At 42.3% G+C, this 15,839-nt stretch overlaps 1 protein-coding gene across 1 annotated transcript in view; it reads left to right on the forward strand.

Annotated features, from left to right (window-relative positions):
• The first annotated feature begins 1,235 nt into the window (after positions 1-1,235).
• The window catches only part of CLSPN (claspin), a 32,840-nt gene continuing 18,236 nt past the window's right edge, over positions 1,236-15,839 (forward strand). Inside the window, exons 1-9 of the mRNA XM_078073422.1 lie at positions 1,236-1,374; positions 4,288-4,396; positions 4,904-5,352; positions 5,957-6,127; positions 7,630-7,707; positions 8,039-8,111; positions 9,599-9,707; positions 9,892-10,469; positions 14,995-15,186. Coding sequence (XP_077929548.1) covers positions 1,351-1,374; positions 4,288-4,396; positions 4,904-5,352; positions 5,957-6,127; positions 7,630-7,707; positions 8,039-8,111; positions 9,599-9,707; positions 9,892-10,469; positions 14,995-15,186 — 1,783 coding nt within the window. The 5' untranslated portion in view covers positions 1,236-1,350. The remainder of the gene's footprint in view (positions 1,375-4,287; positions 4,397-4,903; positions 5,353-5,956; positions 6,128-7,629; positions 7,708-8,038; positions 8,112-9,598; positions 9,708-9,891; positions 10,470-14,994; positions 15,187-15,839) is intronic.

Raw genomic sequence — 15,839 nt, forward strand, 5'->3', positions numbered from 1 at the left:
TCCTCCTTACAGCAATATTGTAAAGTACCTTCCAGGAGCTTGACTCAACCAGAAGCCAGAGGTCAAGGGAGCTTGGGTAATGCAGTGGGGAGAAGTCAGCCTTGCCTGGACAGAGCAGGATAAGGAATGATAGAGAATGGACCCGCAGGGGGAAAAGATAGTAACCAGCATAATGACAAGGGATTAGAATTGTCTGGGATTAGTCTGACTCCAGACGTTTTATTCTTTTTTCTTGCCTTGTCTAAGGAGTCTAAGAATGGACTGGTAGGTGTTTTCCGTATCCTCAAATTAACCTTATTTTTAAAAAATATTTTATTTATTTATTTGAGAGAGAGAAAGAGAGAGAGCACAAGCAGGGGGAGGAGTAGAGGGAGAAGCAGACTTGGAGCCCAATGCAGGGCTCGATCCCAGGACCTAAGCCGAGGCAGACGCTTAACCCACTGAGCCACACCCAGACGTCCTCAAATTAACTTCCTTCCTTCCTTTCTTCCTTCCTTCCTTCCTTCCTCCCTCCCTTCCTTCCTTCCATTTATTTAATTTATTTGCCCGAGAGAGGGCGCGCGCGCGAGAGGGCAGAAGCAGTGGGAGCAGCAGGCAGAGGGAGAAGCAGGCTCCCTGCTGTGCAAGGAGCCAGACGTGGGACTCGATCCCAGGACCCTGGGACATGACCTGAGCCGAAGGCAGATGCTTAACCGACTGAGCCACTCAGGGGTCCCTTAGATTAACTTTAAATAAAATTATAAAGGCTATCCAAGGATATTCTTTGGTATCTGAGCAGCCCATAAAACTTTTCTTTGTCGATGTTCAGTGGAGTGAATGCTATGTACAAGAAGGAGCAGGTAGGGGGTTCTAGCTGTTCCAGGGATGGAGGTCCCGGAGAAAATCCTCATAGGTGCCTTCGGTTTCCCTGGGACCTTCTCCCAGCTCACTTCCCGCTTGGAGGGCTTACACCTCAAAATGCGCTGCGGCAAGGGCCAAAGGTCAAAGGCCACCACTCGCCTGGTACCGCCTTGCAAGGCCAGAGGGCCCCTCCGTCCCACAGACGGGACACCCCCAGCCTCCCTTAGTTTCAATTGACTGGAAGAGCCGGGACCCGCCAACCCAACCCAGATTATACTTGCGGGACTGGCCGAAGGCGCTTCGTGATTGGTAGGACAGGGTGGAGGGCGTGGCCTCATGTAGAAAGACTTCTCCGGATTGGTGTGAATCCTTAGGGCGGGGCCTCCACTCTGGCTGGGCGCGAAAGCTCGAACAGTGTTGCCTGACTGGAGACCGCGGGAGCAGCTGCACCCCGGCTAAGAGAACCGAAGACCTGCTCCGTTACAGCAAAGCGACGGGGAAGCCGGAGTCATGACCCGCGAATTGTTTTCTGAGGTGAGTTCGTACATAGGCCGCCATCCGCAGCTACAGAGGCCTGGCGCGGTGGGGCGAGGTTGGGTAGGGGTCTAGCCGGGAGGAACAGGTCGCGGAGGATGGGAGGACTACAGCTCCCGGCGTGCACCGTGGCGGCGCGCGGTCCGGTCTGGCGGGATGCCCCCGCGGCCCGGTGGGCTCGCGACTCTGTGGTCCAGTCCCGCGCTGGGCTTCCCGCCCCTCGGTGCGCGTGGCAGCGTCGCTTGTGGCCCCTGCGGCGCGCGCAGCTCGCTGCCCAGCGGTTCCTCAGCGGGCCCCGCCCGTCCGGCCTCCCCTTTGGCGCGTTTCCTGCCGCCGGGGCTCTTCCTTGTTCAGCTCCCCAAAACAGAGGAAGGCCCAGGCTGACCTGGGCCGCTGGGTTGCGGGGCGGGGTTCCCCGGAAATGGACGGCGGGAGTCTCTGGGAGTTCGGAATTGAGTGTGCAAGGGGACTTTGAGGTCATGCACGGGACCCCGGGAGAAGTAGCAGTCTCTGGGCTTCCCGGCTGGTGGCTCGCTGATCGCTGGCGGGATTGGGCATAGAAGCAGATGATTCCAGACCCGTGTTCTTTCCTGGGGCCGGGACTAGGGTGAGACACTAGCCTTGGGAGCATAATTTAAGAGAGCTCCCAAAAACTCAGTAATTAAGAAAATATTTTAATGCAGAATTTTTAAAAATAAAAATTAAAGCAAAACCCTGCGGTTGCACTACATGTCACCCTCCCCTAATCCTGGCCCTGGTTCCAATAAAACTTTATTTACAAAAGTAGTTGGGTGACTTCATGAGCCATAGTTTATCAATTTGATTTTTTTTAATATTGCACTAAGATATTATCTTGATTACTGAGGTTTTTAAGACTCGACTCTGTCCTCACCCTGTTCCTGACCCTGACTGTTGCTGATATTGGTACAAATTGCCTAGAATAAAGTGATTAAGAGCATCACCATGTATTGAGTTATGTGGTTACCTAAATTCAGTTTCTGCAGCCACAAAAAAAAAATCTTACTGCTTTGGATTGTTGGGAGAATCATCAGCACATGCATGATGATCCTTAGTGATTCCTCAGTACTTGTTACCTTTGGTTATTATTTAAATAATTGTACCAAACATTTAAATCAATTTAATAGTTGTTTGAGAAACCATTAAGGTGGGTAGTGCCCTACTACTTTACAGATGTTGATATTTACCCCCCTATTTAAGTCCATTCAGAGCCCTAAGGACAACAAGGATGTAGGAGATCTGGCCTCTAGGATCAGCCTGGTCACTACCTGGTCAAGTCACCTAATAACACACCTGTACTACTTATTATTTTTTACTTATGACTTTTAAAATGGTTTTATTTGGAAAATTTCAAACATATACAAACATAGAAAGGCTGGTATAATGAAACTGTCACCTAACTTCAACAGTTAATCAAATCATGCCAATTTTGTTTCATTTATAGTCCCACTCACTTTCCCCCTCACTGGATTATTTGGAAGCAAATTCCAGACTTCATTTCATCCACAAATATTTCATTATGCATCTCTAAGATAAGGGCTTTCCAAAACAGATAACCACAAATATTATTACCACACCTAAAAAATTTAGAATTGTTGCTTAATACTAAATATCTAGCTAGTGTTGAGATTTCATTGACTCATATGTATACTTTCAGTTTATTTGAATCAGGATCCAAAGTCTGCATATTGCAATTGTTGATAATGTGTGTGTATATATGTATCTTAACTCCTCCCTCCTCTTTTTTTCTTGCAGTTTACTATTAAGGAAACACATTGTTTGTTCTATAGAGTTTTTCACATCTCGATGCATCTCTGTGATGCTATTTAACATGTCATTTGGATACACTGAGAAGCAGTTCAAACAAAAAACATATAATACTTAATTCTTTTTGTTTAGGTACCATTACTCAAAATAAAGCATTGGTTCTATAGCATTCTTCAAAGGTGAACAATGACGGGGCGCCTGGGTGGCTCAGTTGGTTAAGCGACTGCCTTCGGCTCAGGTCATGATCCTGGAGTCCCTGGATCGAGTCCTGCATCGGGCTCCCTGCTCGGCAGGGAGTCTGCTTCTCCCTCTGACCCTCCCCCCTCTCATGTGCTCTCTCTCTCATTCTCTCTCTCAAATAAATAAATAAAATCTTTAAAAAAAAAAAAAAGGTGAACAATGAATTTTTGTGTTTTTTTGCCAAGTAATTCTTTTTTTTTTTTTTTTAAGACTTTATTTTTAAATAATCTCTACACCCATTGTGGGGCTCAAACCCACAACCCTGAGATCAAGAGTCACATGCTCCACTGAACCAAGACAGCCAGGCGCCCCTTGTCCAGTAATTCTTTTTTTTTTTTAAAGATTTTATTTATTTATTTGACAGAGAGAGAGACAGTGAGAGAGGGAACACAAGCAGGGGGAGTGGGAGAGGGAGAAGCAGGCTTCCCGCAGAGCAGGGAGCCCGATGCGGGGCTCGATCCCAGGACCCTGAGATCATGACCTGAGCCGAAGGCAGTCGCTTAACCAACTGAGCCACCCAGGCGCCCGTCTTTTTTTTTAAAATTAAATTAAATTAAATTTATTTATTTGACAGAGACACACAGCGAGAGAGGGAACACAAGCAGGGGGAGTGGGAGAGGGAGAAGCAGGCTTCATGCCAAGCAGGGAACCTGATGTGGGGCTCGATCCCAGGACCCTGGGATCATGACCTGAGCCGAAGGCAGACGCTTAACTAGTGAGCCAACCAGGTGCCCCTTATCCAATAATTCTTAATGTCATCCCTTCATTGAACCATTATATTGGTGTTTTCCTTACTTCAGCGTTACGATCCTATGATTTGTGTATCATTATGTACTTAGAGCTTTTTGTCACCAGCTGGTTAATGCCAAGTATGTTCTTATTTTCTAGGTTCACCTAGAAATCAGTGATCCAAAGCTCATTTCACAGGAAGAAGCCGATAGCCCTTCAGACAGTGGACAAGGCAGCTGCGAAACAATTGTGCCCTTGAGTGACGGAGGTTTGTAATAGTGATTTTATTTTTAGGAATAAAATAGATTGGATTAATTTCATTATTCTCTTGGTTCATTAAATTATTAATGTCTAACCTTATTGTTTGTCTTATTTATTATAAAAACAAAATAATAGTGCTTGTACCCTTTTGACATTAACCATTTCTATTATGTTATTGAATAAAATATATAAAATGTCTAGAAGCTACCACTGCCTTGTTGAATGCATTCATCCTTTAATAAAAGGATTTTTAACACCTGCCAGAAGAATTAGAACAACTTTACACTTTGTAAATATATATAATTATATTTCTCAGTAAGAGACATTTTTCCAGGGAAAATGTTTTTCAAAACCTATTTTTAGATTTGCTTTGCTACAATCAGTTCTTAGTGGTAGTTACATAATTTCACAAGGTGACATAGCACTTGGATAATTGGATGTTCTTGAGGAGCAGTGGGACTAGGAGGAGGACCAAATGACAGTAGACCTCTAAAAAAAATTATGTTTCCTCCAGATTCAGATGAAGAGATATTCGTGAGTAAGAAATTAAAAAGCAGGAAGGTGCTACAAGACAGTGAGTCTGAGAGAGAGGACACAAATGCCTCTCCAGAGAAAACTCCCTATGACAGTGTCGAGGAGGAAAATAAAGAGAATTTATATGCCGGAAAAAATGGAAAAGTCAGAAGGATTTACAAAACTCTGGCAGACAGTGCTGGAAGTGACATTGAGGAGTCTTTGTATCAGGAAAATCTTGAAACTCGGGTGATGCCTTGTTTAGAGTGGAGTCTCCAATCTGAAAACTCTGTGGACTTCACAGTTGACAGAAAGATTTCCAAAAAACCCAAATGTGATAAAGAAGGAATTGAAGGAAAAGCAAAAGTAAAATCAAAGAGAAGACTTGAGAAAGAGGAAAGAAAGATGGAAAAAATCAGGCGACTAAAAAAGAAGGAAACGAAAAATGAGGTATATTTAAAAGAATAAATTTGTTCTTTCTAAGGCAGATGAACTTAACATCTTAGAAAAAGTTGCTTTTAGTTCTTGAGGTTTCTGCACTCAGAATATAGCTTTGAGTAGACTCTTGCATTGCAAGTAATGAGATATGTAATTTAAAACTTGTTGGTCTCATTCTCCATTTTGGATAAACAGAGGACACTTCCAAATAAATAGGCTTCTGATTTTCTTTTTGAGCACATGGAGTAATTGCTGCCTCTGATTTGATGAAAATTAACTTTCAGAGGAGAATTTTTTAGGTATCCATAAGTCAAGTCTTGTTTGCTAACTAGAGAAACCCTCCTCAAGTTTTATGAAGTAGTTGCCTAATAAGTATTTAATTGACCTTTCAAAAAATATATATACTGTTATTAAGTTGGTTTGGAACAGTAAAATCACAGCATGGACCTCAAAGGATGACTGTGGGTAGGAACCAGGGAGAATGTTCTAGAATGCCATAAATGTGTCCACTGATGTAATATGGGCTTTTTATGGCCTGATCAAAATTACCTTATGATGTTGTGAAATACTGGAGTTTGGGTGATTGGATTTTGTTTTTCCTTTATGCATTGTCCAGGAAGATGATGTGGAACAGCCATTTAATGACAGTGGCTGTCTTCTTGTGGATAAAGACCTTTTTGAAACTGGGCTGGAGGAGGAGGAGGAGGAAAATAACTCTGCATTGGAAGATGAAGAGTCATTAGAATCGATAAGGGCAGCTGTGAAAAACAAAGTAAAAAAGCACAAGGCAAGTAGATGATTGCAAAAGAGCTAACCCACTGCTTCTAACCTTTGCTTTATTTTCTAATTTACTGTTGGAACCTTTTTTTTTAACTGAAAAAAAAATGTGGCAATTGATTTAAGTTTTTTGGCTGTTAATTTTGGAATCAAGCAGTACAGGTGATAGACATGCTAACTTGTGTGGAAGCTAGTATTTTTTTTTTTTAAAGATTTTATTTATTTATTAGAGAGAGATCACGAAAGAGAGAGCATGAGCATAGAGGGAGAAGCAGGCTCCCCGCCGAGCAGGGAGCCCGACATGGGGCTCGATCCCAGGACCCTGGGATCATGACCTGAGCCAAAGGCAGACGCTTAACCAACTGAGCCACCCAGGTACCCCAAGGAGCTAGTATTATGACTGCCTTCATAGGAATGTTAGGGGAAAAAACGTGAGATACTTTATATTGTATAAGAAGCAGGTAAGTAATGGGGCAGAGATACAAATTTTATAATCCTGTGGCCTCTATGAAATGAACCTAAAGTGTTTCTGGAAAGGTATCAAAGAGAAACAATAGTCAAACATCATTGTCCTGAGTGTTTGGAAGCACAGTTGTTCTGTTCTTGCTAAGATTATCTTTAGTTCCTTGGGAGTCATTGTCCCTCCTTAGGGAAAGATATAATAAAGAAGTGTAAGAAATGAGAGCCCAAGCTCCATTTGAGACAGCAAATTTTTTTCTAGGCTTTATATGGATGCTGTAGGTTTAAAACTTTCTATTTGATAATTATTGGCTTGTTATTAACAATGATGTGATGTTGGGATACAGAAGCAATCTTTTGAGTAAGCAATATCCTGTTATTTCAGTTTAATTTTTTTTTGCTTTTTTTTTTTTTTTTTTAAGATTTTATTTATTTATTTGACAGAGAGAGACACAGCGAGAGAGGGAACACAAGCAGGGGGAGTGGGAGAGGGAGAAGCAGGCTTCCTGCGGAGCAGGGAGCTCGATGCGGGTTCGATCCCAGGACACTGGGATCATGACCTGAGCCGAAGGCAGATGCTTAACCGACTGAGTCACCCAGGCCCCCCTTTTCTTAAGATTTTATTTATTTATTTGACAGACAGAGAGAGCACAAGTAGGCAGAGCGGCAGGCAGAGGGAGAGGGAGAAGTAGGCTCTCGCTGAGCAGGGAGACTGACATGGGGCTTGATCCCAGGACCCTGGGATCATGACCTGAGCCAAAGGCAGCTGCTTAACCGATTGAGCCACCCAGGCACCCCTAATTTTTTAATAAAATATTTATTTATTTCCTTTAGAGAGAGAGAGAGTGATCAAGCTCAAGTGGGGGGAGGGGCAGAGAGAGAATCCCAAGCAGACTCCCCGCTCAGCACGGAGCCCCACACAGGGCTGGATCCCATGACCCATGAGATCATGACCTGAAATCGTGAGTTGGTTGCTTAACTTACTGAGCCACCAAGGCACCCCTTCAATTTAATTTTTGTCCATATTTTTCACCTTGTAATCTTCTCTTTTAGAAAAAGGAACTGTCTTTGGAGGGTGGGGTATGTCCATTTGAAGAAGAAACTGAGTTATCGAAAGGCACCATAAGGAAGGTGAGATGGAGCTCTATATAACTGTCATGTTGATTTCTTTCCCCAGGAGATTATGAATTTCTGAGGCATAAATATTTTATCATGTCTATCATATTTTCCTGGTACCCAAGATATTGCTTTGTACATAGTAGGGACACAAATATGGATTTTGTTGAGTTAATTCTATATGATATGCAAAATAAATGATCTCCTTGAGTTTATATTGTACTGAACTTATTAGTGCTTACTTTTCTTTCTCCATCCTCTTTTCTTGGAGAGGGCAAACTCTTGAAGCATGAATATCTTTCTGGATAATAGCATTAATGCAGTCTCACTTTTTGTTTTCTTTAAGGAAAGGAAGGCAGCCAGATTAAGTAAGGAAGCATTAAAAAAACTGCATAGTGAAACTCAGCGCCTTATTCGAGGTAATGTAAACCACTATAGTAACTTTAAGGCAAATCACAATAGTTCTTCATAAGCTAACTTAGCTGTTGGGGATTTTTTTTTTTTTTTTTTAAGATTTTACTTATTTGAGAGAGAGGGAGCACCTGCATGAATAGGGGGTGGCGCAGGGGGAGAAGCAGACTCCCCACTGAATAGGGAGCCTGACACAGGGCTCGATCCAGGACCCTGAGATCACAACCTGAGCTGAAGGTAGACGCTTAACCAACTGAGCCACCCAAGCGCCCCTAGATTTTTTTTTTTTTAATTTCTACACCAAATGTGGGGCTTGAACTCAGGACCCCAAGATTAAGAGTCACATGCTCTTCCAACTGAATTAGCTGGGTTCCCCAAGAGGGATTTTTGTGTTTTTAACACTCCTAGTATGAATTATAATAATCAAGTTTAGAGTTGATCTTGGTGAATGGCCATTGTTCTAAAGTCCCTCGAACATTAGTATAAACTGAGAAAATTTCCAGAACTGTATTAGTGGTAAGGAGGGAGAGGTTTTTTTAATGGTTTTCTATGGACTGGCTGTATCAGGATCCCTTTGGGAACATTTCAAATGTGTAAGTTCTTAGGTCCACAGAAATTCTGATTCAATTGGCTCGAAGTGGGGTCCAAGAATCTGTATTTTTTTAAACTTTTTTTTTTTTTTTTTGAGAGGGAGAGAGAGCATGTGGCAGGTAGGGGTGGTGGGGGAGGGAGGGGCAGAGGGAGAGAGAGAAGCAGAATCTCTACTGAGGACACTGGGATCATGACTTGAGCCGACAGCAGATGCTTAACCCACTGAGCCACTCAGGCACCCCAAGAATCTGTATTTTTATTTTTATTTTTTTATTATTTTTTAAAGATTTTATTTATTTATTTGACAGAGAGAGACACAGTGAGAGAGGGAACACAAGCAGGGGGAGTGGGAGAGGGAGAAGCAGGCTTCCTGCTGAGCAGGGAGCCCGATGCAGGGCTCGATCCCAGGACCCTGGGATCATGACCTGAGCTGAAGGCAGATGCTTAATGACTGAGACACCCAGGTGCCCCAAGAATCTGTATTTTTAAAAAACTTCCTGGATTAGTTTGATTTCACAACTAGGTTTAAGAGCCACTGGTCGGGACACCTGGGTGGCTCAGTTGGTTAAGTGGCTGCCTTCGGCTCAGGTCATGATCCCAGGGTCCTGGGATCGAGTCCCACATCGGGCTCCTTGCTCAGTGCGGAGTCTGCTTCTCCCTCTGCCTGCCACCCCCTCTGTTTGTGCTCTCTCTCTCTCTGACAAACAAATAATTAAATCTAAAAAAAAAAAAAAAGCCACTGGTCTTCAGGGAGTTCTTTTGTACTTAGATCCTGTCTTTATTAAAGCCAGATTGCTTTCTGTTTCTGGTGATGTCTTTCACTGTACTGTTTAGTTAACTGAATATGAAGTGACGTTTCAGAATATACAGTATATGTATTTGCTTGTTTTGTTCCATTTTATAGAGTCTGCACTTAATCTTCCATATCATATGCCTGAAAATAAAACCATTCATGATTTCTTCAAACGTAAACCCCGACCCACTTGCCAGGGAAATGCCATGGCACTACTGAAGTAAGAACTCTCTTTCCTTGTGATTATAATTTTTGTAAATATTCAGTTTTGTAACAAACATCTGATGTAAAAAGTTCAGATTCCTCCCTCTCGTAAAACCGATTTAACTGATATCATTATGTGCTGAGATGAGAGTTTCACACTTAGGGTAATTTTCAACTTCAGCTCATTTTCCTTTTTCTAGGTCATCTAAGTATCAGTCAAGCCATCCCAAAGAAACCACAGACACTGCAAATACAAGTGGGAAGAATAATGACCACCATAGCAAAGATTCTGATCAGACAACAGGTGCAGGATATGAAATGGAAATTAATGCACTCCCTGCAGCTTTACAGGAACCCCAGATCACTACTGGATCAGATGAGTCTTGCAGTAAGGATTTGATGGGAAGTGAAGAACAAGAAATTCAGGAGAAACAGAAGCAGAGTGATGATAGACCTTCACCCGAGGACAGCTCCGTGGCACAACAGGAATCCAGCTTCCTTGGGAAGGAGGACAATGAGGAGTATCAGGCCGGAGGGCTTGTGGCACCTGAACTTCATGCTCTGGAGGGAGAAGAAGGCCTGAAGAAAACAGAAGAAGCAGATGAGAAGGTGGAGGAGCCCGGGCAGCAAACTAAATCAATAATTGTGCCCCCTGAAAAAGTGAGGAGGTTCACTCTGGATAGACTGAAGCAACTGGGGATAGATGTTTCCATTAAACCTCGACTGGGTGCTGATGAGGATTCCTTTGTGATACTTGAAGAACCTGAAACCAACAGAGGTAATCCTTTGAATTGTGGGACGCCTCCAGAGTAATTTATTCTGGCACCTTTCTATTATTTGCTACTGTGGAGGATAGGGGGGAACCCAGGAGGAACCCGTAACCACACATGATCCTATTTTGTAGATGTACCACATATGGGTAAAATTCTATTTAGATAAATTTGGCAGGGCATCAGAGTGTTCTCAAGCTTGTTTAAAATGGAAGCCTGTTGACAGGTTAGTATACAAAAAAGGTGCATCGCTGTTGTATTATGGTATGACATTCAAAAAAGCATTATTCATTTTTTCACATTTTCACATAACATTTTTCAAATGTTAAAGGGAAACATTTTGGTTCAGTAAATTGTCTGCAAAACTGAATTTCTTTTTTCCCCGACTCATTTAACAAATATTAAGCTATCCACGACATGCGAGGTTCTGTAGGGCATACCAAGAGCAATCTGACATTTATCGTACATTTAAGCTACTTACACTCTTGTAGGGGAGATAAGTATGCAAATAACAGTAATGCAAGAGAGAAGGTGGAAAGTGACATCTATAATGAACGTGTGTCACTGATGATTGGAAAAAATGAAGGAAAGGGAAAAGTAGTCTTTGCTGAAGGAAACATTTAGAATAAAGTGCTGTGGCAATTTTGAGGAAGAATTAATTTCTTCCAATAGGTGGTTAAAAGAAGGCTTGAAGAGTAGGTGGATGTAATTACTTGTTCATTGCCTTTCCCTTTATACTGTGAATAGGCATCTTCTGGCTTATTCCCTACTCTATCACCAGTGCTTCCACAGTGGATGACGTATTACAGGCGTTTATATTGGATGAGGGAATGAATGAATGATCCTTCAAGACAGAGTTCAAATATTACCATATTAGGTAGACTTCCTGACTAGTAGGTAGAATTGGGTGTTCCCTCCTCTGAATTGAGGCAGTATGGCATGATAATTAAGAGCTTAGGCTCCGTAGCAAGACCAAGGTTTGAATCTGGACTGTGCTTTCCTTGTGATTATAATTTTTGTAAATATTCAGTTTTGTAACAAACATCTGATGTAAAGGACCAGTTCCCCCCACTGACAAGAGAATTCCTTGCTCAACCATAGTTCTGTCACCAGCAAATACGAAGTTTAACTGTTTAACCTTGAGTGTGCTATTTGACCTCTCGAGCCATCTTTTTTTAAGGAAAAAAAAAAAGAATATCCAGTTCGCAGGGCTATAGTGAAGATGTGTTGAAATAAGGCATAGAAATAGATAGCATAAGGAAGCACTCAAATAGTGGCTCCTACTTCTATTATTAGTGAAATTACTTACATCATAACCATAATAACTTATGGTTGGCAGGTGCTCTTTTCATCCACAGTATCTAGTGTGTAAATTATGCCCAGTGAGTCTTTGCGGATTGAAGGGATGGGTTTTTGGAAGTGGAGAGGACATTCTTGGAAGGGACAGAGCAAGCTCTGCATGGTGCATATGGGGAGGATGGATAAGTCCGTTTGACCAGAGCAAGAACCAGCATAGCTCCATTAGCAAAGAAGCAGGGGAATAAGCTGTTGCTCAGAACACAGAGGGAAAGTTTCGTGATGTGGGACTAGAAGTTATCTAAACAGTCCCAGAGTAAGAGAGGGGAAAGAAACATCTCTTAAATACTTAAAATACTAGCTCCTGTGAGATTTTTTTTATTTGGGATTTGAAGCTCTCTAAATGGTTCTGGACTGAGACAGGAAAGGGAAGAAACCTTTTTTTTTTTTTTTGAGTACCTAGTACATCAGACACTGATAGATTCTCTATTATTGTTCTTAATTCTCACAGCCCCAGGTATTATTTTGCAGTGAGGAGACGGAGGCTTGGAGAGGTTGGGTCATTTTTCCAACATTACACTTGGCTTATATAGGGAACTAGCACAGTGCCTGGCACGTCGTAGCCTTTATTTTTAACTCAAAATATGTTTTCCTTCAGAAATAGTATTTGATGTGAAAGTTGGGTTTCCATGTCAGCCAGTTCCATGTGTATGAACTAGGATCGACTTTTATTTATCTGGGCAATAAACTTTTTTCTAGCATCGTGTCGGATGCTGTGTACGCAAGACATAGTCCCTGCTCTCAAGAAAGTTAAAGTCTAGTAAGAGTGACAGGCAGGCACACAGACCATTACAACACAACTGGATGGTAAGGGCTGGGTATACTCTGAACCTGGAGGAAGGTACCTTGGGATACCTCGTGGGGCGTCAGGGAGGCTTCTGAAAGGAACCGATACCAGAGCTGAGTCCTGAAAGCCGAGTAGGAGATACCAAGGCAGAGAGGTGAGGGAGGGCATTCTTGGTGGAGGGAACAGACCTGTAAACGACCCAATGGTGACAAGAGAGAACACTGGGTGTTCTGGCGAACTGGAGTGAAGACTGCAAAGGCATTGAGGATGGGTAACTAGAGGCCAGATCTCGCAGGGCTTTTAGGCCATGGGAGGAGCTTTACTTGCGCCTTTTGTTAGCAGAGGACCACTGACAGATTTTTAGCAAAGGAAATGACCCAATCGGATAGTCATTTTGGGAAGTTCAATCTGGTGGCTAGTAGGGTGGACAGGGGAAGGGGTTAAGAGTAAAAGCAGTAGGAACAGCTTAGTTTCCTTAACCTCACATAGAATAAAGTTTCCATGAGAAAAGGCATGTAGATCTCAACTTTGGGGTGCCAGAAATGTAGGACTCCTGCTTCCTGCAATAGTGTAGGTAGTAATCTCTGCCCTTAATTCCTCTACTTTCTGGACTAAGAACAATGGGAATGAGAACAGTTTTAGATTCAAGCTGCTGCTGGTGGAGACCTGAGCTGGAGCAGACATGAATGGAGCTGGACAAAGATTGATGCAGGGAGAGGAGCTTGAACAGGGATTCTAGGGTGAGGGGGGAGGTGGTTGAGTCATGTAGTAAAAGGCAAGGAAAGTAGGTGCCCAGGTGCGTTGGAGATGAAGAGCTTTAAGGAGCCTGACTTTCTCCAGAAGAATGAAGGCAACTCCTCTGCCTCACTATTATTTTAGGTCCCAAGCAAATCTTCCTCCACATCCATTTGTTTTATTCTGTTGGTGCCAATAATGACCTGCTCATTTCTTACCTTTCCACTTCCATTTCCCCATTGCTTCCTGCCTTACTGAACTGCTATAAAAGCGGGTGCAAACTTAACATCTTCTCTCCCTACACGTCTGTTTGTCTGTAAACATACTATCCTTTGGAGCTGGGTTTTTGCTACTAATAATGCTAGGGACTCAGAATGAAAAGGTTTCCTTCCGGTTCTTCTGTTCCCTTCTAGGGAAGGAAAAACCACATCTAGATGCTAACCCCAAAACTACTAAAATACAATTCGAGTGCATTTTAGAAAAAGAACCAAACTTGGAGTGTTCTGGACATTTTATGTGGAAGAGAAGGCACGTGAAGATATCTAGATCCCTCAACCTCAAAGGAATCTTTTGTCTTTATAACTGTCAGCTCTCTTAAAACAACCCACTATGGTATGATGTCTTAAACAGAGGCATTAGGTGATGGTGCCAGGGAGCAGCTAGCTAAGGGGGGAAGAAATTCTGAACTACTGTAGCAATGGGGAAGTGGGGAGAGGCCCTACTGCCATTGGACCACTGAACTTACTGCTCCCAATACGTGTATTCCCCTTTGCATACAAGTTGGGTGTGTGGTATAGAGGCCACCTGTAAGTAGGATTTCCTTTCTGATGATACTCATTATACTAGTATAACAGTTTCACCAACAGACTTTTCCAGTCCTGCTGCTGAGTTACATCACTGACTGGATGGATTGTAATTTTTTTTTCCTTTTTTTAAATTGACCTTGCCCATATTTAGTGAGATTGCTAATTAATAGTGGAATGTTCAAAATAGGGAAATTTTAAAAAAGAGGCTGGAATCAATGAAAAATTAAGCCATTGAATGACTGATAATTATGGTGTTGGTTCTATCAGTTTAATACTTTTTTTTAAGAATTGCATACATTTATCTGAAACTAATAATACATTATATGTTAATTGAATTTGAATTTTAAAAATGAAAAAAAAGAATTGCATACATTTAGAAACTTCAATTATAAATTTCTACCCTAAAATGATTTTTTTAAAAGATTTTATTTATTTATTTGACAGAGAGATAGAGCGCACAAGAAGGCAGAGTGGCAGGGAGAGGGAGAAGCAGGCTCTCCGCTGAGCAGGGAGCCCAATGCGGAACTCGATCCCAGGACCCTGGGATCATGACCTGAGCTGAAGGCAGACGTTTAACCAACTGAGCCATCTAGGTGCCCCTACCCTAAAATGATTTTTGAAGTATATTGAGGAAGAACAATTGCAACATTTCATTAGTTTGGTTAAGTTATATGAATATGAATTTGACATAGGTGTTAGTAGCAAAGGAGTTTTTGGTGTCTTTGGGTGTTCTTTTTCCCGCTGCAACTTTGTTGAGCTTAAAAACTTAGCTTATGATTCTTAACTGGAATCTTAAAGGAAAGAGTTTAAGCATGGCAAACTGACATACTGGTTGGTCTTTGGATCTAGAACTGGAAGCCTTGAAACAGCGTTTCTGGAAGCACGCTAACCCAGCGGTCAAGCCCAGGGCTGGTCAGAAGGTGAATGTGAACATCATAGTGAAAGACGTGGACACTGATGGCAGGGAAGAGCTGAAGGCAGATGTGGTACCTGTGACTTTGGCAGCTGAGAAGCTGGATGGAGCAAGCCACACAAAGCCAGGTATTTGAGTTCATGTTTTTGTTTGTTTGATTCCTTACACTTTGCACTCTGGCAGGTCTTTATGGCTACTGAAGACCCTGTAGTGAAAAATTCTAGAATCTCTTTCCTTGGACACTTTGGAGATTAGATAGCAGTACCTGTGGCATGATTCACATGAGCATTGCTTCGATGTGTGGGGTGGGTAAGATGACTTTATTTCCAATTGTCTTTGTCTTATTATAAAAAACAATAAATAAAGGTGCCTGTCTGGCTCAGTCGGAAGAGTGTGCAACTCTTGATCTTGGGGTTGTGAGTTTGAGTCCCCCATGGGGTATAGAGATTACTTAAATACATAAAAAACTTCAAAAATCAATACATTAATTAAAAAATAAAAAACTATAAATATCCATTGTAGGAAATACAAAGAAAGAATAAAGAAAAAGCTTCTACGATCCTCCATCAGAGACACCTATAACTATATTGTGTATCCTTTATTTAAAAAAGATTTTATTTATTTGTTTATTTTAGAGAGAGAGCATGGGCACGAGCTGGGAGAGGGGCAGAGAGAGGGAGAGAGAATCTCAAGCAGACATCCTGCTGAGCACAGAGCCCCACACGGGGCTTGATCTCACAACCCTGAGATCATGACCTGAGCCGAAATCAAGAGTCCATCA

The sequence above is a fragment of the Halichoerus grypus genome, chromosome 5 (assembly GCF_964656455.1).
Source record: "Halichoerus grypus chromosome 5, mHalGry1.hap1.1, whole genome shotgun sequence".
Taxonomy (NCBI): domain Eukaryota; kingdom Metazoa; phylum Chordata; class Mammalia; order Carnivora; family Phocidae; genus Halichoerus; species Halichoerus grypus.